Raw genomic sequence first — 25,279 nt, forward strand, 5'->3', positions numbered from 1 at the left:
GACCTTTCCTTTGACACCAGTGCCCTGTTCACTGAACAGATGGACACTTAAGTTGTACAGGCTAAAAGGACTCCCTACAACCATGAAAACCCTTGGACTTTACATCCCTGGGATTGAGAGGAAGAGGTTCAAGCCCCAGTTCTCCCAACTAAATGCTAGAGTCCCTGCCAGGAGAGAGCCAATTCACACCTGAAGCCCCCCAAATGGAGACTGGGCTGCCATCCTCCATCTGGCCAGCAATTGACCATCTACGCGAAATCTCAGGGCAAGTGTTCCTTTTGAGGGTGCACCCAAGGATCAACATACCAGATTCCTAAGATCCAGCCCGCCTGTTCTCCTTCAGGCTTTGTCCCTTTCTTCTCTTATGAAGGGACATTACATTGGACCATTGGGTCCTAGCATGATGGTACCCTCCAGCTCTCCTCCACACGGCCCTTCCATCCTCCACCCCCGTCCCCCTTCAGTTGACCTTTTCACGACAAGAGAAAATGTGAAATGCAGCCAGTTCTGCTCCCAGTTCGGCCTCGAGCGGGGCTCTCTTCTGGACATATTTCTGTACCGGTGGTTAGAGGGTCTTCTGGGTGCCTTCTCTGATTCCTGTCATCAACAAGATCCTGCAGAAGGTCTAGAGGGACATAGCAGCTGGGCTCCTCATGGCAGCGGCCTGGCCTAGCCAGCACTGGTTTGGTTCACTTATGAGCCTAGTGTGCTGTGTGCCACTGAGGTCGGACTTGCTGTCCCAGAACTAAAGGTTTCTACTCATCTGAATCTCCGCTTACTCCACCTGACTTTGTGTTTCATCTGTGGTTGAACCCCCAGGGGCAGGCGTATTCAGGTGACGTTCAGAGGGTCCTTGAGAGTCAAAAGCTCTCAACACGGTCCACCTATGTTGCCAAGTGGACTTGATTCTCAGTGTGTGCTCTGCAGTGACAGATCTTCCCATCTGAGGCTTTCCTTCAGGAAATCTTAGACTACCTGCTTCACTTGCAGCAGCAAGGTCTTGCTTTAGCAACCATTAGAGTCCACCTGGCTATTTCCACGTTATATCCACCCCACAAGGATGTTCTGTATTTTTTCATGTCACCTCCTGGTTCCTGAGGGGTCTGGAATGGCTCTACCCCCAGACCAGAGACCCTCTCCCACACTAGGACCTGAACCTGGTCATGGTGTGGCTCACAGGACTGCCATTCGAGCCCCTGGCCCATGTGTCCTTTGTCGCTGCTGGCTTTCAAGGTAATCTTCCTGATTGACATCACATAGAGTAAGGTGGTCTCTGTCCTCCACGTGGACCAGGATATTTTTCTGCCAGTTTTCTATCCCAAGCCTCGTGCAGCCAATGAGGAGAGGTGCCGTCACGCATTGGCCATTCGGAGGGCACTGGCCTTCTACCTGGAGAGGACATGGCCCTTTTGCAAATTCACACAGCTCTTTGTGGCCTATGTGGAGTGAGGGAGGGATTCTCAGATTTCCTCCCAGAGACCACTTCCTGCATCCATACATGCTACAAGTTGGCAGGGGCCCAACATCTGGAGCTGATCTGGGCCCAATCTATCAGAACTCAGGCTTCATTGCATGCTTACCTTGCGTATGTCCTGATCTAGGATCTTTGCCAAGTGGTGTTGTGGTCCTCAGTGTTTACCTTAATCTTATTATGTCGTCATGTAGCAGGTAAGGGATCATGCTGCCTATGGCAGGGCTGTATTGCAATCTGTATTTTCATAACTGCTACCCACCTCCGCAGATAATTCTTGCAGTCACCTATGTTGAATGGACGTGAGCAAGCACTCGAAGAAGAAAAGGCTACTAATTATGACTGAGAACATGGTTCCAAAATGAATACAACGGTTATCTGTAACTGGCGTTCTTCAAGATACACTGCTCATGTCCATTCAACCTCCCATCCTGCTCCCCTCTGTCGAAGTTCCAGCAAGAAGGAACTGAGGAGGGAGCATCTGGGGAGTGTCTTATATAGTGTGGCATGTGCGCGCCACTCCAGGATGTGCTGGGGACCCTGGCAGGCACACACACTTATGTTGAATGGACATGAGCAGAACATCTTGAAGAACACCAGTTACAGAACAGGTAACTGTTGTATTCATTTTGGAACCATGTTTTCAGTCATAATTGTAACAGAATGACATGGAGACACTTCTGGAAAAAGGAGGCAAAAGGGTGATTGAACATGTGTCACTGACAGCGTGGTTGAGGGGATACTAGAGGAGACCAGATCAGAGAATTAGGCAAAGCTGTGTCATATCCTTGCTTCAAAGCTGGGTTAGAAGTGGAACAGAGTGTGATAAGATTGACGGCAAGATAACAGTACAGGCAGTCCCCGGGTTACGTACAAGATAGGGACTGTAGGTTTGTTCTTAAGTTGAATCTGTATGTAAGTTGGAACTGGCGTCCAGATTCAGCCGCTGCTGAAACTGACCGCTAGTTCTGACTTACATACAGATTCAACTTAAGAACCCCAAGCTTCCCCAAGTCAGCTGCTGCTGAAACTGATGAGCGCTGATTCCAGGAAGCCTGAGGCAGAGCAACTCTGCCTCGGGCTTCCTGTAGTCAGTGCTGGTCAGTTTCAGCAGCGGCTGACTTGGGGACGCCTGGGGCAGAGCAGCTGGGGTGCTGCTGGGTTGCTCCAGTAGCACCACTCCTCGGCACTACTGGACCAACCCAGCAGCACCCCAGCTGCTCTGCCCCAGGCGTCCTGATTCAGCCGCTGCTGAAACTGACCAGCAGCGGCTGAATCAGGACCTGGGGCAGAGCAGCTGGGGTGCTGCTGGGTTGGTCCAGTAGTGCCCAGAGCGGGTGCTGCAGGACCAATCGGCAGCGCCCCAGCTGCTCTGCTCCAGGGTCCAAAACAAAAGCCTGGTCTGCTGGGGGGGGGGCACACTATCCGCGCCCCCCCCCCCCCAGCAGACCAGGGACACGGGGAGCAGAGCAGCAGCAACAGCGGGGTGCCGCGCCTCTGAGGCTTTGCTCTGGCAAAGTCTCAGAGGCGCGGGACCCCCCCCCCCCCCCCCCACGGCTGCGGCTTGAGTCCCGGTGCCTGTGGTCTGCTGGGGACCGTCCCCAGCAGACCACAGGCACCGGGACTCAAGCGGCAGCCGCGGGGGGGTGTCCCGCGCCTCTGAGACTTTGCAGACTGTCCCCAGCAGACCACAGGCACCGGGTCTCAAGCAGCAGCAGCGGCGGTTCCCGCGCTACTGAGGCTTTGCTCTGGCAAAGCCTCAGAAGCGCAGGAACCCGCCCGGTGCCCCTGGTCTGCTGGAGACGGTCTCCAGCAGACCATGGGCACCGGAGCAGCTTACGAACGGGGCTTTCTCGCCCCGGAGGTCGCAGGTAGCAATCCGCTACCTTGACCTCCGGGGCGAGAAAGCCCCGTTCGTAAGTGCGGATCCGACATAAGTCGGATCCGCGTAAGTCGGGGACTGCCTGTATTGAAACAATAGTCAAGAGAATATTTTGGCAGCAGATTTTGAATGAACTCAAGGCAGTCAAGTATCTCTCAGTTTATTTGTTACTAATTTTATGCTGATTTAATCAAGTCCTGAAACAGTTTCCCCTACCCAGTGGAATCCTTCAATAGCAGGATGTCTAAGGGGAGAACATGAACATTCTTTGAATGATTGCAGGTTTCAGAGAGGTATCTATATTAGTCTGTAAGATACAAACGCATTTGCTCCAAACCCTCAGACAGAGACAAATGCCTACAGGATCTCTATCAAGCCTTCTTAAAACTAAAGTACCCAGTTGGGGAAGTGAAGAAACGGATTGACAGAGCCAGGTGGGTAACAAGAAGTCACCTACTACAGGACAGACACAACAAAAGAAATCAACAAAATGCCTGTGGCCTCCAGCTAAAACCGTTCCAATACATCATCAGAGATCTACAACCTATACTAGATGACAATCCTTTGGTCTCACAGATCTTGGGAGGCAGGCCAGTCCTCGCTTGTAGACAGCATTCCAACCTGAAACAAATACCACCAACTACACACCTCACCATAGAAACACTAATCCAGGAACCAGTCCCTGCAATAAACCCCGGTGCCAGTTGTGTCCACACATCTATCCTAATGACACCTTCATAGGATGTAACCACATTAGCCATACCATCAAAGGCTCGTTCACCTGAACCTCTACTAATGTGATATATGCCATCATGTGCCAGCAGTGCCCATCTGCCATGTGCATTGGACAGACTGGACTGTCTCTACACAAAAGAATAAATGGACATCTAGAACAGTAACTAACAAGAACCAATAGGAGAGTACTTTAACCTCCCTGGACACATAGTTACATGTTTAAAAGTTGCCATTCTTAAGCCAACCCCCCCCCCCCCCCAAAAAAAATCCACCCTTCCAAATGAGAGTACAATTTAAAACTGCTGAGTTGGAATTTGACGCTATCAGAATAGGTCTGAATAGAAATTGGGAATAGTTGTATCATTACAATAAATAATTTTCCCCTTTAGGTAGTCTTACCTTATAATCTCTGTTGGAAATGGGCCACATTCATCCTGATTAAATTAGCCCTGATGTAATACTTCATCTCTCTATGTATGTATAAATCCCTGCCATCTGTTTCTTTCTCTTCATGCATCTGACTAAGTGAGCTTTAACTCTCAGAAACTTCTGCCAGGATGGGCAGGAATGATTTCCCTAGCCTCTGTTTGTCAGAAGGTTGGAATGGGCAAAGGAATCATTTGATTACCTCTTCTGTTTATTCTCTCCGGGGTACCTGGTGTTGGCCACTATTGGAAGACAGGATACTATGCTAGATGGACCTTTGTTATGAGCCAGCATGGCTGCTGTTATGCAAATTTGTTAGTCTTTAAGGTTTCACCAGACTCATTATTTTTGAATGGTTAGTTGTTTCCTGCCTGAGAATCTTAAGAAACAGACACTCTTCTGACTTCAACAAGTCACAAAGAAAAAAAAAAGTTAGCAGGTAATTTAAACATGTTTTTCTGCGAATAGGACTTAGTTGACAATATTGTTTAGTGTACAAAGTAGGCATCCACTGTCTCTCTAGACAACTTTGAGGAGCAGTGGGTGCTGTCCGAGGTTCTTTGCTCAGAGTCCCCATCTGATTTCTTTGTTTTGAACCTCTGACCTACACTCCTGACTCTGATCAGTTGGCTGAGGAACCAACTGAAGTTTACAAAGTAGACTGCTATCTCTTATTGTACTGTCATGCTGCATTAGTTCCTGTCATGCTGCATTAATAAATACTTATTTATAAAGAAGAAAATGATATGAAAGGAATATACATGCTTTATAAAGAAGGCTATTAAAATGTTAAGCTTAATGTAAAAACAAACTCAAGAATCTCCCAGTATGATTAAATCAACCTTAAAATTCTGCAGTCTTTTGTTTTTAATGCAATGAAAATTAGTGGGTTTATTTAAAGTCAAATTAAATGTCAGTGTTTCTTTTATGGAAACAATAGTAACATTTGTATTCTGGTTTTAATCCTTCTGGATAGGAATTTGAAGGTTTAAAAAATACATAGAATCTTTGTAGTTTGAGAACTTGGTTAAATAATGCCCTTTTTAATTTTAAGAAACTAGCATTAGAATATACTGTGAAAGCAAATATCAGAGAACTAGCTCCGCTGTTTTTTGCAGGTTTAACATTTTATGTGTTTATCTGATATAAAATAACCTTTTAAATGCACATTACTATGTGCTTTGCAAAGCAAGTATTTAATAATCTGAAAGCTTGAAACAAAACTTGCACTTTCCATGTTATGGACTGCTTATGTGAGTAAGAAACATTTAAAATGTTTCTAAGAAAAAATTACTATTATGAAATGCAAGACTGAACCTAAATGTTTTTCATTTCTTTTAGCTTGTGGCATCTTAGATTTTGTAAGATCAATTTAAAGTACCAAGTATTGGTGAAAAGATTAGTCTTTTTTTTCCTTTTTTGGGTGCCCTGTCTTGAATAAGTTTTACAAGATACATAAAATACATTTGTGACTATAATGTTGATTCATTTATCTTCAGGGGCTGTTTATTCTATGGTCCTCCTGGAACAGGTAAAACTTTGGTAGCTAGAGCTCTAGCTAATGAGTGCAGTCAAGGAGACAAAAAGGTGGCTTTCTTTATGAGGAAAGGAGCAGATTGTCTCAGCAAGTGGGTTGGTGAATCTGAACGGCAGCTTCGTCTCCTCTTTGATCAGGTTAGAAGATGTTTACATGCTTTTGATATATTTTTTCCATCTAATATTTTTCATTGCAATGTGTTTTATGGAACCAAAAATATCGTGAGATAAAAGGAAACTTATACAAGTTACAGTACAGGAGGCAGGATATGCTAGAGTTTTAAATACAGAAGAAAATGTGGATGAAATGTTGATCAAATTATTTTGCATCGTATCTAAATACTATTATTGAGATATATTTTAAAAACATTATATAAGCAGGAGTTTCCAGACCTGTCTGGGATTACTGGTAGCATAGTTGTCAAGATGACTGGGTAGAAATGGCAACATAATTATTTGAATCCTTTACCTGATGCCTGGCTGGCATATTCGGGACTTAAACTATGGTAAAGGAGAAATTGCAAAATTGTATCTTGTATATTTTCATGCATTATTTAGTATGGCTAACTTTTTACTCATTCAGCCAGAGAGGATGATAGAGGGGGGAGAAATTCAGGTAAAACAGTGGAATCCAGTCTCTTGCACAAATGCAGGTTTCAGGTACAGGTAAATATTTGTTAAAACAAATATTATGTGGTAGAAAAAAATATGATGCTTTCTATAATTAAGAGGCTTAGAATTGTAATTTTTTAATGTTTTCCAATCTGGGAGGGAAGGGGTGGAGACTTCACATAATAAAAGGCACTAGTGGAAGATCAGGAAGTATCTTTTTATTTAGTCTGTCTGTAAAGCAAAACAAAAAATGATGTCTTTTTCATCCCATTAAAGAGTTTTAAAGATATTTTTCTTTTCTTTTACATTAGAAACATCAAGTTTGATCTTAAAACTGTGTGTTCTTGGAGAATTTACCATTTTTTTAAACGGAAATATGGTATCACAGGATGAAAGATCCAGCCTTCCCAGGTCCAGATGGAGGATATAGGGATGTTATTGGTTGTTAATATTCCCTCTTTCCAAAATTCAGGGCTAGTGGCCCTGAAACTCAAGTTTGTCTGTTATGATGTCACATATGATGTCAATTCCCCCAAAGTTTTCACTAGTACTTGAGCAAGAGGAGAAAAATGTGGGCTTCATGAAGGGGATTTTTAAAAGTGTTGAGTGCTGTTCCCATATTAGGCCAATATGAGGGCTTTTGAAAATACCATCTTGTAGTTCTAATCTGAAACACAGACAGCCAAATTATGGAGGCTGTATTTGTGACTCAAAGAAGAGTGTAAAAGGCAAAAACAATGTTTTTTTTTTTTAATTTTCTCTGTTGTGTTGTGCTTTTTTTGTTCATGTAATGTTTAACTGTCAGATACCTGTGTTTGAAATACTCTTGCTCAGGTTGAGACTATAAGTGTTTTGTTGGAAATGTTCTACTTTTGAAGGAAAATAAAATCAGAAAACACCTGTTTTACTTAAAGGCTTGCTGCAAAGAAAAATAAAAATCCTACTTATTTTCGTAGGAAAAAAGGCAACATTTCTGGTCATACATTGCCCATTTCTTAACTTGTTTTTATATCTTTACATTTGTAAAATGATAAGAAGCATCTACAAACCCAGCAGCAACTATGTAAAGCATGACGAGAAAGTGATAGTGATTTTTACACTTAGGTTAAATGTTATGACAGCCAGAGTAATTGAGAGATTAAAACATTGCTCCATGAATTGAGAATTCAATTATCTATATGCAGGATTCTTGCTGGGATATCAGCAGCTAGCCGGCTAACCATTTAACCAATAAGCATTTGCAAATGCTTTTATTGGTTAATGATCCTGGTTAACTTCAACAACCCCTCCCACACCCTGTGTGTTCTGCATTTAAAACTTCATTGACTTTTAAATGAAGAGCACACAGAGTAGCCACCCCACGCTGATGCATCTGTATTAGAGACAGCAGTGTGGGATGGCAGGCGGGAGCTGGTTTGTGCAGGGAGCCAGTTTAAAAATCGGCTTCCACCTGGTATCCCGTGTATCAGAGGCAGCGCCGTGGAATAGTAGCAGTGCCTCTCTGGGAGGGGACCAAGCTCCCTGTGGACAGACTACTCCATAGTATGCCCCACACTGCTCTCTCTGTATCATAGGGTGGTAGGCCGGAGCTGGTCTGTGTGGGGAGCTGATTTTAAACTGGCTCTCCTTGCAGACTGGCTCCTGTCTGCCACCTGACGCTGCTGTGTCTGATACAGAGGCAGCAGTGCAAGGTGGCAGGGGGGATTCTCCAAGAGTGGGGTCAGGATCTGGGAGTGCACTGACTGCCAACCCTGCCTGCGTGGGGCAGGGAGGAGCATGTTAGTAACCAATGTAGCCGGTAAGATTTGTTGCAATTACACAAGTGCTAAAATAAACAATTTCTAACATCTCTAATTCTCACATTATGAATAAGTGCCACCTTGTTTATGGTTGTTCAAGGGTACAAGGAAACTGTGGCACTGGTGCCATCTTCCTTAGGTAAAGGAAATACAGGCTAACTTTTTTGCTTTATTTTATTATAACACCTTAGTTGTTAAACTTCAAATTAATTCTCAGGACTAGGTTTTAAAAAGCATCCCAGTACAAGCGTTTAATATTCCGCCCGTGAAAGTGTTACTAGCACATAGTGAAGATAATTTGTTTTTACTATATTGCAGAAGAAATTTGAATTAACAGCTAAAAGCCATTTCTGTTTCTGCACACCAGGCATACTTGATGAGACCCTCTATAATTTTCTTTGATGAAATAGATGGTTTGGCCCCTGTTCGTTCTAGTAGACAAGACCAGATTCACAGGTAATGTTTTTAATATACAGCTATGGGTTATGTTTTTATCATGGTAAATTTAAAATAGTTTTTTAACTTCATTTGGATTATTTCTTGGGTAATATGCCTCTCCTCTGGAACCTTTACATCAGATGAAAGAGCCAGTGTGGTGTAAAGAGTTACAGAAAGCCCTGCTTAGGACTGAATGATGATGATTCTTCGAGTGCTTGCTCATGACCATTCCACTTAGGTGTGAATGTGCCATATGCACGGATTGTTGGAGACTTTCCCTTAGTAGTACCCTTCAGGCCAGCTGGGGAACCCCCTAGAGTGGTGCCGCTATATTGGTGCGTATATACCCTTGCTGGCCCTCCACCTCCTCAGTTCCTTCTTACCGCCTGTGATGGTTGTTTGAGCTCCTTTCTCGTTTGCTCGCAAGCATGCTCTCAGTGGTATTCGCAAGTCTTCAGCATTAGTTAACACCTAGTTAAGTCCCTTTGTTCCTTCTAAGTAACTTTTCCTTGTAAGTACCCCTTTTCCAGATGCGGACCCATTTTGACAATTCAGGAAGACTTGGTGACCCAAGGCAATTCAAAAACAGGGGGAGGATGGAGGGCAGAGCCACCTAGGAAGATACTTGGTGACCCTTTTGAAATGTAATGGTGACCCATATTTGGGTCCCGACCCATAGGCTAGGAAACCCTGATGTAGATGGTATCGTGAACTTTCGTGGGCACAGCCCACTTCTTCAGAAAACTGGACTTACCAGTGTTAGTGTTAGATAAAGTTGGTTGTGGGTTAGGATTCCTCTGTGTTCCTTTCCCTCCCCGCCCACGGAGCATGCCAGGGCCTCATGACTTTAAATCTTGTGCTGACTGTGCCAAGCCTGTGCCCTGTGGTGACCCGCACAATTCGTATTTGGGTGAGGTCCATGTCCCCACTAACTGCATTATCATTCGTAGTTTTAAGCCTTGGACTCAGTGTGAGGAAGATTCGTGCTTGAAGATTCTCCTAATGGAGTCGGCGCTTTGCCCGCCACTGGCTGAGGACGTGGCATCAGAATCCCATAGCGCACCTCCCTCAGTGCAGGAGGCACCATGATCTTCAGGAGCCTTGTCGGCACTCGTAATCTTTGGTGCCGTGCAAGAAGAGGAGGACAGAGAGGGGCCCCAGTTGGGGCACCCTGTTGCACCTGCACTGACCTAGAGGTCGTCTGCTGCTCCTGGGCCAGAGCATGGCCAGTTGAGCTCGACCAAGGGCCGCGGTGCAGCAGAGGAGTTGGTTCCAGTTAGTAGGCCCTCCACACCAGATACATTTGAGGCAGCAAGGGAATTAATCAAGCTGACCATAGGTTCACCCTCACCTCCTCTGGAGTTCCGGGACCAGTCTTTGGCCCGTATCTCATCGATGGCACCAGACCTGGGCAGGCCTACATTGCCCTCAGCGCCAGTGCCCGACCCCACACACCAGCTCTCAGATCTACGCTGGCGCCAGCGGGCCCTTCAGTGCCGGTGGCCACGATATTGCAGGAGTTCAAGGAGAGCTCAGCTTCCAGCACCCTTTTTCCGGCGGTAGAGTCTGCGGTCCAGGAGCAGCTGATTTCCCCCACTGCCAGTTCAGCACCAGGGCAAGCCAGCATCCATGGTTTGGCTCTGAGTGGCATCTCTCTCTCCAGGCCTGGATTTAGTTGGTAGGAGTCCGACTATTCGATGGATTCCGACATGGAGTCAGTGCAGTCCAAAGTGATGATGTCACGTTCCCGATCCCAGCGCCATTTGAACTCTTGGCGCCGATGAAGCTCCCGGTATTGTTCTAGGTCCTGGCGCCATTCTCACTCTTGGTACTGCGAGCAACATTGCAGCATCTTGGGCCAGTCGCAACCACAGTCCTGGCTCCTGCATTGGCAGCACCCAGATCAGAGGCCATTTTGGACCACCAGGCCCAAGAGAGTGCTCCTTCCATTGTGGGATCCTCATGTTGGGGGATCCAGACCCTGCTGTCGGCCACACAGTTGCCTGGCACCACAGGCCTTGGCAGTACGGGGTGAATTCCCTCAGCCCCTGTTGGATGGTGGCGGGGATCAAGGTCCCTCAGGGCAGTCAGCCCCCTTTCAGGCTTCAGAGCAGCCGCACGAATTGGAGGACTTAATGATACATGAGTACTAATCATTCTGGACCTGAGGAATGTAAATACAGTAAAGTCAAAGCTCAAGATGGCCTCAATCATCCCTTCCTTAGCCATGGGAGGCTGGTACGCCACCCTTGATCTCAAAGATGTCTGCTTCCACATCTCTGTTGCACCCCCTTGCACAGGCGAGTCCTTCCCTTTACGGTGGGTCACCACCATTATCAGTTTACGGTCCTTCCCTTTGGACTTCGTATGGTCCCCCGAGCTTTTACAATGTATATGGCGGCAATGGCCGCCTTCCTGAGGAAGCGAAGGGTCCAGGTTTATCCCTACCTGGATGATTGACTTATAGGAGCCTCCTCCCTGTCCCAGGGGATTGACCATATATCCCTTGTCAGGGAGGAATTTCTCAGGGTTTTATCCTAAACAAGACCAAATCCACCCTCATCCCCACTCAAATGATACATTTTGTGGGGGCTTTCCTGGATGTGATAAGGACCAGAACCTTCCTGCCCTTAGGGCCCTTCATGACAATAAAAGAGGCCGTCCTATGGCTGCAGTCGTTCCCCACCACAACGGCCAGTGTTGCGTGAGGCTGCTGGAGCTCATGGTGGCCTGCACTTACGTGGTATGGCATGCCCAGCTCAGGCTGCAACCGCTCAGCTCTGGCTGGTGCGGATCCATAACATAGCATTCCAGCATATAGGGTGATGGTGCCTGCAGACGTGTTGAGATCCATCGATAGGTGGCTATGCGAAGAGGTGGTCTGTGAAAAAATGCCGTTCCTCAGCCCTTCCTCTGTACATTCAGCTGGTGACAGACACTTCTGATACGGGCTGGGGTTCCCACTTTGTGAAGCTGCGGACACAATGTATGTGGGGCCCCGCAGACCTCTCCCTTCGTATCAATGTCAGGGAGTTGAGGGCTGTTTGCCTCGCGTGAGGTGTTTTCCTGCCACAGCTTCAAATGAGTGCATTTTGATTTTGACGGACAATATGGCAGTGATGTTTTATATAAACAGACAGGGTAGAGTTCACTTCTATCCCCTGTGAAGGGAAACTCTCCTCCTCTGAGGACTTGTGTGGCTCACAGTATCTGCCCGGTGGCTGCTTACCTACCCGAGGCCCAGAATGGGTTGGTGGATCGCTTCAGCAGGTCCTTTGAGGGGCACGAGTGGTCTCTCAGGGTGGAAGTAGCCCTGTCTATTTTCCTTAGGTGGGGGTTTCCCCACCTGGACCTGTTTGTGACCCGCAGCAACAGGAAGTGTCCCTGTTTTTGCTCCTTATTCAACCACAGCCTGGGATCTCTGGAAGATGCTCTCATGATCCCTTGGCCTTGGGGCCTGCTGTAAGCCTTCCCTTCCCTTCCTGCTGATTCACAAGGTGATTCTCAGGCTCAGGGAGTCTCTGTAATCCTGATAGCTTGGTGGCATGGCCTCGTAATCATTGGTTCCCGGCCCTTCTCATGCTCTCAGTAGAGCGGCCTCTAGTCCTCCCCCTGTTCCTGGACCTAATCTCTAAGGAGTTCAGCAGGCTGTGGCAACCAAACCTCCACTCCCTGCACCTCATGGCATGGAAGCTTCATGGCTGACGGCCATGGAGAGGCAGTATTTGGAACAGGTCCAGGCAGTTCTCTTGGGGAGCTGTAAGCCTTCCACTAGGTCCTCTTACCCGGCGAAGTGGAAATGCTTCTTTTTCTGGTCAGACAGTAGGGTTCTTTCCTTTGGAGGCCCCTGTGCCGGCTATTTTGGATTACCTATTGGTCTTAGGCTCCAGGGTCTGGTGGTCTCAGTAAGAGTGTACCTGGCAGCCATCTCAGCCTTTCATTCAGGCTTGGGTGGCAGGCCCGTTTTCTCAGATCCCATGGTGCACCGCTTTCTTAAGGGGATGTCTAGAGTCTACCCCCAGGTGCGCAAACCCTTGCCCTCTTGGAACATCAGTCTGGTTCTCACAAGGCTCGTCGGTCCCCACTTTGAGCCGTTGACAACGTGCTTCCTCCTGCACCTCTCCTGGAAAGTATCCTTCCTGGTGGCCATTACTTCAGCCACGCGAGTGTTGGAACTGAGGGCCCTACCAGTGAACCACTTGTATATGGTCTTTTTTTAAAGATAAGGTGAGGCTGCGTCCCCACCCTGTTGTTCTGCATAAGGTAGTTTCTTACTTTCATGTTCACCAGGACATTTTTCTTCCTGCGTTTTACCCTAATCTCCATAGCTCTGGGACAGAACAGGCTCTACACACTCTTGATGTGAGGCCAGGCCCTTCCGTAAGTCCCTCCAACTGTTTGTGTCCATAGTGGATAGGATGAAGGGTCAGCCTATGTCAGCCCAGTATATCTCGTCCTAGATCACAGTCTGCATCAAAGCATGCTATGATCTGGTACAGGTTCCTGTTCCGCCTATTACTGCCCATTCCATGATGGCCCAGGCAACTTCTGTGGCTTTCACAGCCCAGGTGCCCAGTGTAGGGATTTGCAGGGCAGCGACCTGGTCATCGGTACACATCTTTGCAAACCACTATGCCGTTACACAGCTGGCCATGGAGGATGCCACTGTGGGTAGGGCCGTGCTGCAGTCCATTTCTCAGTAGGCTCCAACCCCACCTCCAGGGTTTTAGCTTTGGAGTCACCTTAAGTGGAATGGACATGCGCAAGTACTCGAAGAAGAAGAAAAAACGATTACTTACTTTCATAACTGTTGTCCTTCAAGATTTGTTGCTCATGTCCGTTCCACATCCCATCCATCTCCCCTGCATTGGAGCGTTCTGGCAAGAAGGAACTGAGGTGGTGGAGGGCCAGCGGGGGTATATATGCACTGATATAGTGGCACCACTCCAGGGGATTCTTTGGCTGGCTCAATGGATACCGCTAAGGGAAAACTCTCTGACAATCTGTGCACGTGGCACACGCACATCTAAGTGGAATGGACATGAGCAACACATCTTGAAGAATAACAGTTCTGAAAGTAGGTAACTGTTTTTTATCCCTGCTCATGCATTACTTTTTCAAGACCACCTTGCAGAGTCCAGCTGCAGAAATACTGAACAATATTGTGACAGATAGGGCAACCTGGATAGGTTGGCATAACTTTATAAGCTGCCAGGGATGCCAAAGTTACCTAGGAGACCTTAATGATATTTACAATTTTTTTTGTTAACTTTCTTCTAGTTCTATAGTCTCTACCCTACTTGCCCTCATGGATGGACTGGATAATAGAGGAGAAATTGTCGTAATTGGTGCTACAAACAGACTTGAATCTATAGACCCTGCACTCAGGAGACCTGGTCGTTTTGACAGGGAATTTCTTTTCAACTTGCCTGATCAAAAGGTAAAAATTACAAAGGGATATATAAAAAAAATGTCAAAAATTCAGTAAGTATCTCTGAAGAGCCTCATATTCAATATAGACCTCCCTGGGTCTGGCACCCTTGGGACCTGACCAGTCACCTACTAGGGAGTTTATTGGACGAAGGAGTTCAGTGCTAGATCTCTGCTGCCACTGGGCTCAGGACTCCACTCCGGTAGCAGCAGAGGCGCCAGCGTTGACTGAATGGAGACTGGTGTGCGGGCGCACTTGGGGGGGGAAGAGGCAGGGTGGCCATAGAATCCCATAGCTGGGGCCAGGATTGCAGCCCCACAGGAGCACACTTAGCGCTGTAGACATGCCTCTCTCCCCCTCCACCTCCCAAGTGTGCCTACTTTCTCTCCCTCCCTACCTCCCTGAGTTTGAGTGCTGTAAACAAGTTATTTGCAGCACTCCAGAAGTTCTGTGAGCATGGGGGGAAGGAGTTGGTGAGGTTAGGACCTAACTTTTCCCCATGCTCCAGACCTGAAGCATTGATTGTCAGACCACAGATGTTGCTGAACTACAGAGATCCAACCTGTGCCCTCTTTGGAAGAACTAAATTAATACATTAAAAGTTTTTAAAATACGTTTTAAAATCAATTCAAGCAAAAAAAAAAAAAAGCATTTGAATGTCTCTCAGATAAGATAGATGTATTTTTTGCTTTACTCTCTCAACTCAAACAGCTTAACTAAACTTGTTGAAATTTCTCCAAAATAGTCTACAATAGCAGACTGAGTAGACGATCTTTCCTGTTATTTCAGGTTTGTAAAAGTCTGTCTCCAGCAAACCAGGGTAACAGAGTACAAATCTTCCTCTCCCTCATATTCCTCACTAGAAGTGTCAATTTTCATCATGTCATGTCAACTTTCAAACATGAGAAATTTCATCACAAAATAAAACATTTTGAGAGTTTAAGCAAATAATTGTGTTGGAGATTACTAGTAGTGTTGCTTCTCTTTGTTCCTCTGACATACAAGTATTTTAATATTTTACTAAGCCATTTCAAGACAGTTTCTAAGTAGCATCAGTACAGAAAAAAAAAAATGCCTGTTAGCTAAACAGTGAGGGTTCCTCAGTTTAAAAACCGGTTTCCACTTTTTAGGTTCCTTGAAGTCTGTTTGCCAGCTCATAGTCTGTTATAGTGCTCCAGTCTAGTGGATCTCAACCTTTCCAGACTATTTTACTTCTTTCAGGAATATGATTTGTCTTGCAATCCCACAGGTTTCACCTTACTTGAAAACTATTTGTTTATAAAATCAGATACAAAGATACAAAAGTGTCACAACATATTTACCGAAAAATTGCTTACTTTATATTTATCGTAAAAATGAGAAAGTAAATATATACTTACATTTTAGTGTATAATGTATACAGTGGTATAAATAAGTCGTATGCAATTTTATTTTGTACGCACTTTGCTAGTGATTTTTATGTAGCCTACATCTAGATGGAAGGCCTGTGAGTACCCACAAGGTACACACAACTCTTGTTGAGAATCACTGCCCTAGTCGGTGTGATATCATAGCTGCCATAATCTCACTGAAGTGTGAACCGGGCCCAGAGAGGAGACAGTAAAGCCCTCATGCCTCACTTTTCCAAAGCCATGAAAGGTACTTTTAGAAGTGAACATTTGGAGACCGTAACTGACCTTTCTCTGGGTGGCTTCATTCTCTACTGAAGCTCTTTAGTAGTTCTGCTCTGAGTGAGGTGCATCGTAGTGGAGCTAGAGACTCATAACTTTTGGAGACTTGAATAAAAAAGGTAGGCATTGGTGAATTAAATTTTGAAAGCCTCTCTTCTCCTAGTTAGTTTACCTAGTTATATATGTTGACATATATGAAACCATTTTTTTATTTGCAAGTTACTTTTAAAGTAATTTCAGTGGCTCTAGGCCAAAAATCTACATTTATGCAACATAGAAGTTAAGCTTACACTGTGAAATTTAGAAATGTGGTTCCCATTACAGTGGTAATGTGATCACATAACATTGTAAGCTATTTGGGGAAAGGACCCCATCTTTGTATGGGATTGCACAATGTCAGTTGAGGTTCTGAGTGCTAAGATTCAATAAATAATGACTGTATATGTATGTGAAGAAATATATTTAATCATCTGCATCATAATAAAGATTTCACACATACAAAACAGGAGTTATTGTAATTACAGTGTTGACATATTTTACATTTCTTAGTTTGAGTATTTTAATATTCTCAAGCACATGTTGAATTAATATGACTTTGTGTAGGCTGTTAAAATCAAGCTTGAGTCTGATTGGTTTTATGTAATAGTCATGGAATTTATCTGTAATGATACCTTAATCTTTTACAAAAATAGTTTATTTGAAAATGGTAAAAAAAATCTTCATCAGAGATATAGTGGTTGCTACTAAAAGAGTCAGAGCACAGAGTTATTTCCTATGCCACAAAACTTTCTTTGCTCATGAGTGAGTTGTACTTTTCTATGTGTTCTTGTGATAGTGTCGACAAAATTAGGATGACTAGTGATTCCTCTTGTATAAGTGAACTAACTGCTTGAAATATATTGATTGCTGATTTTGCTTGCTAATGCTGAAATACTTATTTCTTTTATCAGGCAAGAAAGCACATTTTACAAATTCATACCAGGGACTGGAACCCCAAATTGTCAGATCCTTTCCTGGGGGAACTAGCTGAAAAATGTGTTGGTGAGTGATACCATATTAGTATTATCACTTTTAGATGCCTTTTCTTTCTATAAAACTTATTCAAAGCTTGTAAAGAATATTGAACGCTTGCTTCTGAAGTTATGAACATCCATCAGATGATTTTTTAATTTATTTTTCAATTTTATTTTTACTGAAACTTTTAGATTTTCTACAACCCTTATTTTTAGTCAGAAAAACAGACATGATTGTATCAGAGGGTTTAAAATTCAGAATAAATACTCAATAGTTGAAGATAATAAGACAGTAGATAATGTTTTTGTGACATAACTGTCAATGTCCTTTTATAGGACTAGTGCCCACAAAAATAAAAGCATATGGGAAGCAGAATCTTTAGGTAAAGATTCCTTTAAAAAGTTTACACTATTGCTGAGATTGGTAGGCACAATTTTTTGATGTATATTTCTCAAAAAAAAAAAAAAATTTAAGTGACAAAAATAAATTTCAGTATTTTTTTACTGACTCTCTGCCATACTCTTTTCAGACAAAGACTTACCAACTAAACACTGGTCTTCAAACTAAGATATGTCTCCCAGAGTGTACTAGTGCATAATATATCCATGTGGCAGGCACAGGGCAAAAAACTTTCTGTCCTTCAGACTCAGGCACCAGTTAATATATCTTAAATATACCCTTGGAGCACTCAGAGACCTGCTGTATTGAATGGGAGGATGGTTGTTCAAACCAGCTGCCTAAAAGCAAGATAAATAAATACAAAAGTTCACGTAGTGAGATTTTTAACAGGGGGGAATAACCCTAAATACACACCACAACCTCCTCACAACAGTTTGTCATATAAAGATACATCCTCTGTCAACCATCTGCTTGGGCAAGCATTGAAGTTCTCAGAACAAGGATAATCTCAGATAACTGTTCATTGCGAGCCATCATCAAAGAAATAAGAACTTTAAATTGAGCATCAGTCCATTCAGTCAGCTACTGTACATCCGAATTATCCTCTTCATCCACAGGGACATCCATCTTCGAAGCAGCATCCCTCCGCTTTTGATCCACAAAGACCTCAACATCTTCTGGTGAGGAGAAATATAACTATCCAGCAAACTCCAATTTAAGCTTTGCCGGGTATAAGACAGCATGTGCCAAACCCATTTAATGTAAATTCTGCTTGAATTTTGCAAAAGCCAGGTGCCACTTAATGGGAGGGGGGTATATCTGGGATAAAGTCCAATTTTGGTCCTTTGAAAGTTCACCATATTTCTGTTCACCTTGAGAATACAATTATATATTTTCAGGTGTTCAAGACTAAAAGGACAGACTTTTGTAGGTTTACTGCAAGACATTCCTTGTGCTGAAGTACACCATTTGATTCCTGGGGGAATATTTGTTAAATCTTCCGGAATAAGAAATAATCCCTAGAATCTGTTGTCACTGGTTCTTGCACCATTTAATATTATACACTTGAATTTCTCCTTTCTGTGTCTTGGAGCTTTAAAGTCTTCTAGCATTTCCAAGATCAGAACCTTGTGTCTATTAACAGTCTCTAAATCAGTCTCAATAAAACTAGTTTGTCTCACTTGCCTGGAGATTGTCTCATCATTTTTGTTCATGATGTCTCAAACATCTAACCTTTTATTCGGGCTTTCCAGCTTCTTTGGAGCCATGCAAGCCTGCCTCTTGGCCCCCTTTTCAGATTTATGCAGTAGTTATTGGTCTGCTCTTGTTTCTGTTGGGTCGACGAAGTTTCTTTTTTTTTTTAAAGTAACAAAAAACCCTCCTGTTTATACTCGACAGACTTTTGGTATGGCATGATTTTACCTTTACTCTGTTTTGCAAAGTTGGCAACACCTACAAATACCTGAATCTTAATGAAGAAAACTACTGAAATACTTCAAATATAACAGACCAGAAGAGTCATGAGAATGGATAGCTTGCTTGTTTCATGTACACCTCTCAAATGTTTTTAAGTGACTGGGTTTATTTAATTATTATATATAAAAAAAAGACAAATACAACCAGAATTTGCGGGGCAGTAGCAGGTTGTTTGCTAAGGTTGGACTTTTGTCACAACTGTCATGCATTTGAAAATGACATGTGCCATTTGGAGATTTTTATGACTGGGTTTATTAAATAGTGAAAAGAATTATTTGAGTGGCTTGAGAGCTGCAGTATTAAACCATGGCCTTCACGTGAGATTAATGGGATGCAGCAGGAAGAGCACTGAAGTGATGTAAAAGACCAGACCTTTAGAGTCTTTGTGAGAATTTTAAATGCTCAAAGTGGCCATGAACCTCCCATGAGCACAGGAGCACGTGTGGTCTTCCTGCAGTTTAGTGTGAGAGATGGGCACAAGCCTGAAATTTGAGACTTTAGCTTATTTCTTGTACCTATTTTTGTTTTGAATATTTATCCTCTAGGTAAATGGGTTGTCTTGTTAACTTAACCTTTTAGAAAGTAAACCATATTAGCAAGAACAAATCTGTGAACTTTCCTACCCACCGTCTCTGTTAATCAGGTAAATATTTACAAATATTATAGGTAGTCCATTAAAATAATATTAAACAAGGATTTTAAAGAAATACAACACTGGAATCAAGACACTTCTTTGAAATATTCTGTTTCATGTTCATTATAGTAATTGAGCAGCTTACAAGAAAAATAGGTAATTTGTTGCCAGTTGATTCTTTTTCTCCCATCTCAGTACAATGATGGGGAGAGATGACTGTTGGGGTCTTTTTCCCCTGATGTTGTGAGAAAGCTATGGTGGTATCTTTCAGTTCAACCTCATACTGAGTTCTGTGCTGGCATGCTTCCTGTGCAATCCGCCACAGAATTTGTACCATGAAGCTCTTGCAATCATGTTAGGCCAAAATCTTGACCTAATTTGGCAAGAAGAGCCTATCTTTGTCTTGTTGGAGAAGTAGTTACAACTGGTTTTTGGGTAGGGCTTTGGAGAAGATAAAGTTTGGGGGAAAATCAATTCTCAAGGATAGAGAGAAGAAAGGCTTACTTGCAAGTTTCTGTAAGAGTCCTAATGCATGTTTTTATAGTAGGGTATATGGGTGCCTGTTTCCTTACTGTGCTTCTTGCTGAAAGGTGTGCTTAAGAAAAGCCACTTGTTTAGCACAATATGGTGGTGGCGAGGAACACAGAAGGTTGGGAGCACAGAATGAGCTATTTTAGTTTTGTTATATCACAAGAAAAGCCAGAGCATTATTTCTACCCCAAATTCAATTATTATCTCTTAGCTTTTTAGAAGCAGAAGAAAATGCATTAAAACCTATTTGTTGTTATTGCTAAAATGAGTTCAGACCCCTTCAAGGCTAGAAGTGAAAAAACATGCTTTGTATTCAGCCATGACAACTTACCTACATTCTTACATCTTGAAGGCATGGTATCTTACATCTTGAAGGCAAGGAATGCTTCTTAATACTAAAAAATCTATAATTTTTTTCAAAGTATTTTCTTGCAGTTGTCTTGACAGTCGCTCAAATGAATATACAAGTACGCACAAGAGAATCCTTCAGTAAAAAACCAGTTATAACTCTTCTCAAGAAGTTGCTCCTGAGAGAGGGGGAAATAGAAATGGAGACTCATTGTATACCTGATCATCTAAGAATTTAATTTTCAAAATAGATCATATTATTTCTTAATTTTGCAATTCCATGGGGATGTAGCAGCTGTGACTAAAATGATGGTTTGTAAAAGGGGTATTACAACATTTATTAATAGAAGACTTGTAAAGGACATAGCTTTGCTGAGTCTTAATTTGTGACAGATGCTTACACTGGATTTTTAAGATAAGAGGGAGTTGAGGAGCAATATAACCAATTCATGTTTGAACTTAACTTTGATTTGGATCCCTCCCCAACCTATGTTCAATCTATCATGCCAGTCTATCAACAAATGGACTATTGTGAACACTGAGTTAAAAAGACAAAGCAATGTTTAGTGTACAATACAAATCCTTAACTTTTCCAGTACAGCTGTATGCCCTGATCCTGCAGATAGATTTTCATGTGTTGGGGTCACTGCATGTGGATTTAATTGTAAGGCTTGGACCTTTTAGTATCCGAACAATGATTTCTAATCAGAAGTTACCTATAATTAGGTAACTGTATTTAAAAAGACCATTTTATCCCCTAACAAAATCAGGGGACAATAGGCTTATATTTAATCTGTTTGATTTTACTTGATTTATAGCTTACTAATTGAATACTTTAATGTAACCTATCACTCAGCTATTGCATTTATGTATACAGTTATAACTTTCAGCCATTTTACTAGCAATTTTTCCAGAATGGAAAAAGTTCATTTAAAAATGTCCATGGAATCCAGTATTTATGGAAATGTTCTGACAGTAATCATATACTTTTCTCACAGCCAAATATTTATGGAAAAGTCTGATAGACTATAATGGGAAACCATCAGCTTAAAATCACATTTCCATCTTATTTTTTAATTACTATTGGCACTAGTAACCCTTAAAATAAACATGACTAGAAGATTAGAAAAGGCAGAGAGATTTTCAGTCACCCCCTCAGTTTGTTTATGCATTTGTCAACATTTACTGTTCTCATGTTTATTTTTTTATTGGTGGTGCAGGCCTTGTAAAGTTTTACAAGAGGCACTAATAGAACTGAAACTAAGTCAGTGGGTGGGCACGTGTGTGGAACAAGGCAGGAAAGCAGGCATAAGCAAGTTTGGTGGTGAAGGTCTTGTGCCTGCTGGAAGATCGTCCTAAATATAGCAAAAAAGCCATTAGTATTTTTCTTTAAAAATATTTAAAAAATTTCAAGATATACACTTTAAAGGATGTTTTAGTCAATATTTTAGAAATTGTGAATAGATGCTATGAAAAAATCTATAAAAATGAGTAGAATTTAACAAAATTATATCCCTCTAATTGTATCATTCTATATGTTGGGATAAAAGCTCTATAAAAAGATTTTTTGTAAGAGAATATTCTTGGAATTGATTTAGAAATTGATGATCTGTACTACACCATGTTCAGCAGAATGAATCAAAATGCACCAAAATATATATGGCTGTTATGAGGGATCGAAGCATATCAGTTTCTGAAATCTGCTCGTTCTAGTCCTGAAACCAACAAAACTATCAATCAGTACCACGAAAGGCAATCAAAAAGTTTTAGGTGTATATAATACAGTGGTATGTATAGCTCTAATTAATGATGATTAAGCAGCTATAGGTTGTAAACTGAAACTAGAATAAATTAAAAACACTACAATTGTGTAGTAGATTTCTGCTTTCTTTGCTTAATTTGAGTTATCGAAGTAAAAAGAGAGAGAGCATTGTGCTTGACTACAAAAACCTAGTTTCTTTTAGCAGCTATGAAGAATGAATTGTGAGGGGATTTTTCTGTATCAAAGTACTTTGTAGTCTGCTTCCCTCATGCTCCAGACTGCTGCCTTTCTATCAGAAGCAGCAGCACAGGGTTAGGAGGGAACAGGTGGATCTGGTGCTTGTGGAAGCCTACTTAAAGCCAGCTCCTCACATGCACCGGCCCCTGCTCCCCCCTTGCTGCCTCTGCAAGGGGAGGGGGAGTGTATGTAGTTGTTAGGATTAACTGATAAGCCTAGGTTTATCGGTTAATCTTTTACTCGACTATACCCTAAAACCCCTGTTATTTACATGCTCTGTTTAAATATTTTTCCTTAATATCTTCCATTTTCTCAGATATTCTGTTGGATATATGTACTTACTAAAATTCATATGGATCATTTGCTGCTTTAAAAAAATCACGAAATAAATTTCTCATTTTGAACATAGAGTTGTAAAAACTTATAGGGAAGGCTATTTACCCAAATTTCAGTTGCAACTGTTGTATTTGAATATTAAAGGAAGACTAGAAAGAAGAAAGAATTGAGATAACATAAAGCTGGGGGACTATAGTATCTTCTATAATAAAATCTTTGAAAGTGTTGATATTCACATTATATTAATTTTTTGCCATAGCACATTGCTTGTATAGGAATATCAGTAGATGCTATTTTATATTTGCATTTGCTTTTAAATGCCATGGGCTATCCACAGTTACCTATTTTTTTCTGGTGGTCCTGATACGCTTATCTGAATACTCTTATTTACTTTTAGTACGAGTGTATCATTTGCTTCTTAAGCTGTAAACAGTCCCTGGATTAATTTGCAGTGGAACAGTACCTATTCACAAGATGCAGTGTGAAAGAGTCTGTGACAATGAAGTGCAACTAGTTGCTCTTTTTAGCAGTATATATGCAAAATGTTGGTGCTGCTTTATGGAACATATATATGTTTGTTTTTTTCTACACTAGGGTACTGTGGAGCTGACATAAAAGCACTTTGCACTGAGGCTGCCTTGATTGCCTTGCGACGGCGCTATCCTCAGATTTATGCGAGCAGTCAGAAACTGCAGCTTGATGTTTCTTCAATAGTTCTCAGTGCACAAGATTTTTATCATGCAATGCAGAATATTGTGCCTGCTTCCCAACGTGCCGTGATGTCTTCAGGTCATGCACTATCCCTTGTCATAAGACCGCTGTTGGAAAGAACTTTCAATAACCTCCTGGCAGTTTTACACAAAGTATTTCCCCATGCTGAATTTAGTCAAGGAGACAAAAGAGAAGGTACATTTTTGTTTTTATGTTTTGCTCCTACCTATTCTGTTCTAAGTTGTAAACATTTCAGATGGCTTTTCTTTTTAGCATTCTTGTCCTACTCCTTGCCAGAAGATAACTGAATCAAGTTTGTATCAGCTTATGCCAGAAATGACTTTCATTTGCTTATTTTACTTGGACATATATAATAATTGTAATTTATCAGTACTTACAAAAACCCAGTAGTGCCTAGAAGCCCCAGTCAAGAACCAGAACTTCATTGTGCTAGGTGTTGTAAAAATGCAGAACAAAAAGATAATCCCTGCTTTTAAGACCTTACAGTCTAAGTATAAGACAAGAGACAATGGATATAGACAAGGAAACGAGATACTATTTGTCAGTGTGATGGGTGCAGTTATTCAGGAGGGGATCAGGATTTACGGCTAAGGTATCTTCACAGGTCTTTGGCTCTGTTGGTGATGATAACCAGAAGGTTGCTTACGTGTGTGCTCAGTGATGTGTGCTGTGTCGACTTGTACACTTAGTCTCCATAGCAGATTCTGAGGGGGCCTCCAAAGACCAAAAATCAGATAAGAATCTAAAGTGCCCAGCCAGATTTATTGTAAAGCAAAGTACAGTAATAGTTGTCAGTAGTCTCTACTGAACCATAACCCATATGTACCCCATAACAATGGAATGACTCAGTCAGTGGAAAATTTCCACTGCCTCCTAGGTTATCCGAAGACTGTTCCCCACAAGATACCATTTTATATACAGGTACTAACAACTTACACATCACGGCTGACATGTCAGGTTGCCATTCTCTGACGTTGTCAGGTAACCACCTTTTGATGCTTCGTAGATACCACTTATCACCCTGCACCTCATGTTTTGATTAGATCATCTCTATCCATCAAGCTGTCATTTTAGACCCTTTCCTGAACATGAACTCCTGAACTCCTGTGGGGAGTATGTACCAAGATCTTTTTTAATGAGATGGTGGTACCATGTGCTTTCAATTTATTACCAGTATCAATTACAGTTCTACACCTGGGCCTATTACCAATTAGTGTTTTGCACTCTCATCCCTGTTTGTGCCAAGTTCCGTTAGCAGGGGCCTCTCTCTTGGTCACAGCTTAGCATTGCTTTGTTAGCCATGTTTTGTCCATTGTTAGCTAGGCCTCAGGCCTCTAACCATGCCTGTGCTACATGGGCTTATGTTTTAGGTCTTCATCTTTACCACAATTGGGAACGGTACGAACACACCAATGATTTGCCGTTGTTTTTCTGGTCATCATGAGAAAAGAAAGTGGTAAGGAGGGATTTGTAGGAGCATCATGAGGTAGCTTAGCAGATGTTTATTTGGAGCGTCTCCCCAGGATAAGGGGCAGTCTGGGAGAAAGAATCATGATGCTTGTTTGAAAATGTAGTAGGTGGCTGATAGGGACTGGCATCATGGGCTGATCATTACCTATAAACAGGGCTCGTCGAACCGCATCGAGCCCTGCTCGCCAGCCGCGCTGTCCGGCGATCTGCGCCGAACCCGGCTCTTCCAGGTTACAATCTACTCGCCACGAGTGAGTAGATTGTATTATTTGTCGAGCCCTGCCTATAAATTACATATGCATGCAGAAAAAGATAAGGCAAGAAAGTTAATTAAGTTACC

At 42.6% G+C, this 25,279-nt stretch overlaps 1 protein-coding gene across 2 annotated transcripts in view; it reads left to right on the forward strand.

Annotated features, from left to right (window-relative positions):
• ATAD2B (ATPase family AAA domain containing 2B) overlaps positions 1–25,279 on the forward strand; it is a 158,402-nt gene that overhangs the window by 50,997 nt on the left and 82,126 nt on the right. For both annotated transcript variants that reach the window (XM_075923418.1, XM_075923419.1), the window contains exons 12-16: positions 6,014–6,188; positions 8,829–8,917; positions 14,180–14,339; positions 16,951–17,041; positions 23,332–23,643. In XM_075923418.1, coding sequence (XP_075779533.1) covers positions 6,014–6,188; positions 8,829–8,917; positions 14,180–14,339; positions 16,951–17,041; positions 23,332–23,643 — 827 coding nt within the window. The remainder of the gene's footprint in view (positions 1–6,013; positions 6,189–8,828; positions 8,918–14,179; positions 14,340–16,950; positions 17,042–23,331; positions 23,644–25,279) is intronic.

Source organism: Pelodiscus sinensis, chromosome 3 (genome assembly GCF_049634645.1).
Source record: "Pelodiscus sinensis isolate JC-2024 chromosome 3, ASM4963464v1, whole genome shotgun sequence".
NCBI lineage: Eukaryota > Metazoa > Chordata > Testudines > Trionychidae > Pelodiscus > Pelodiscus sinensis.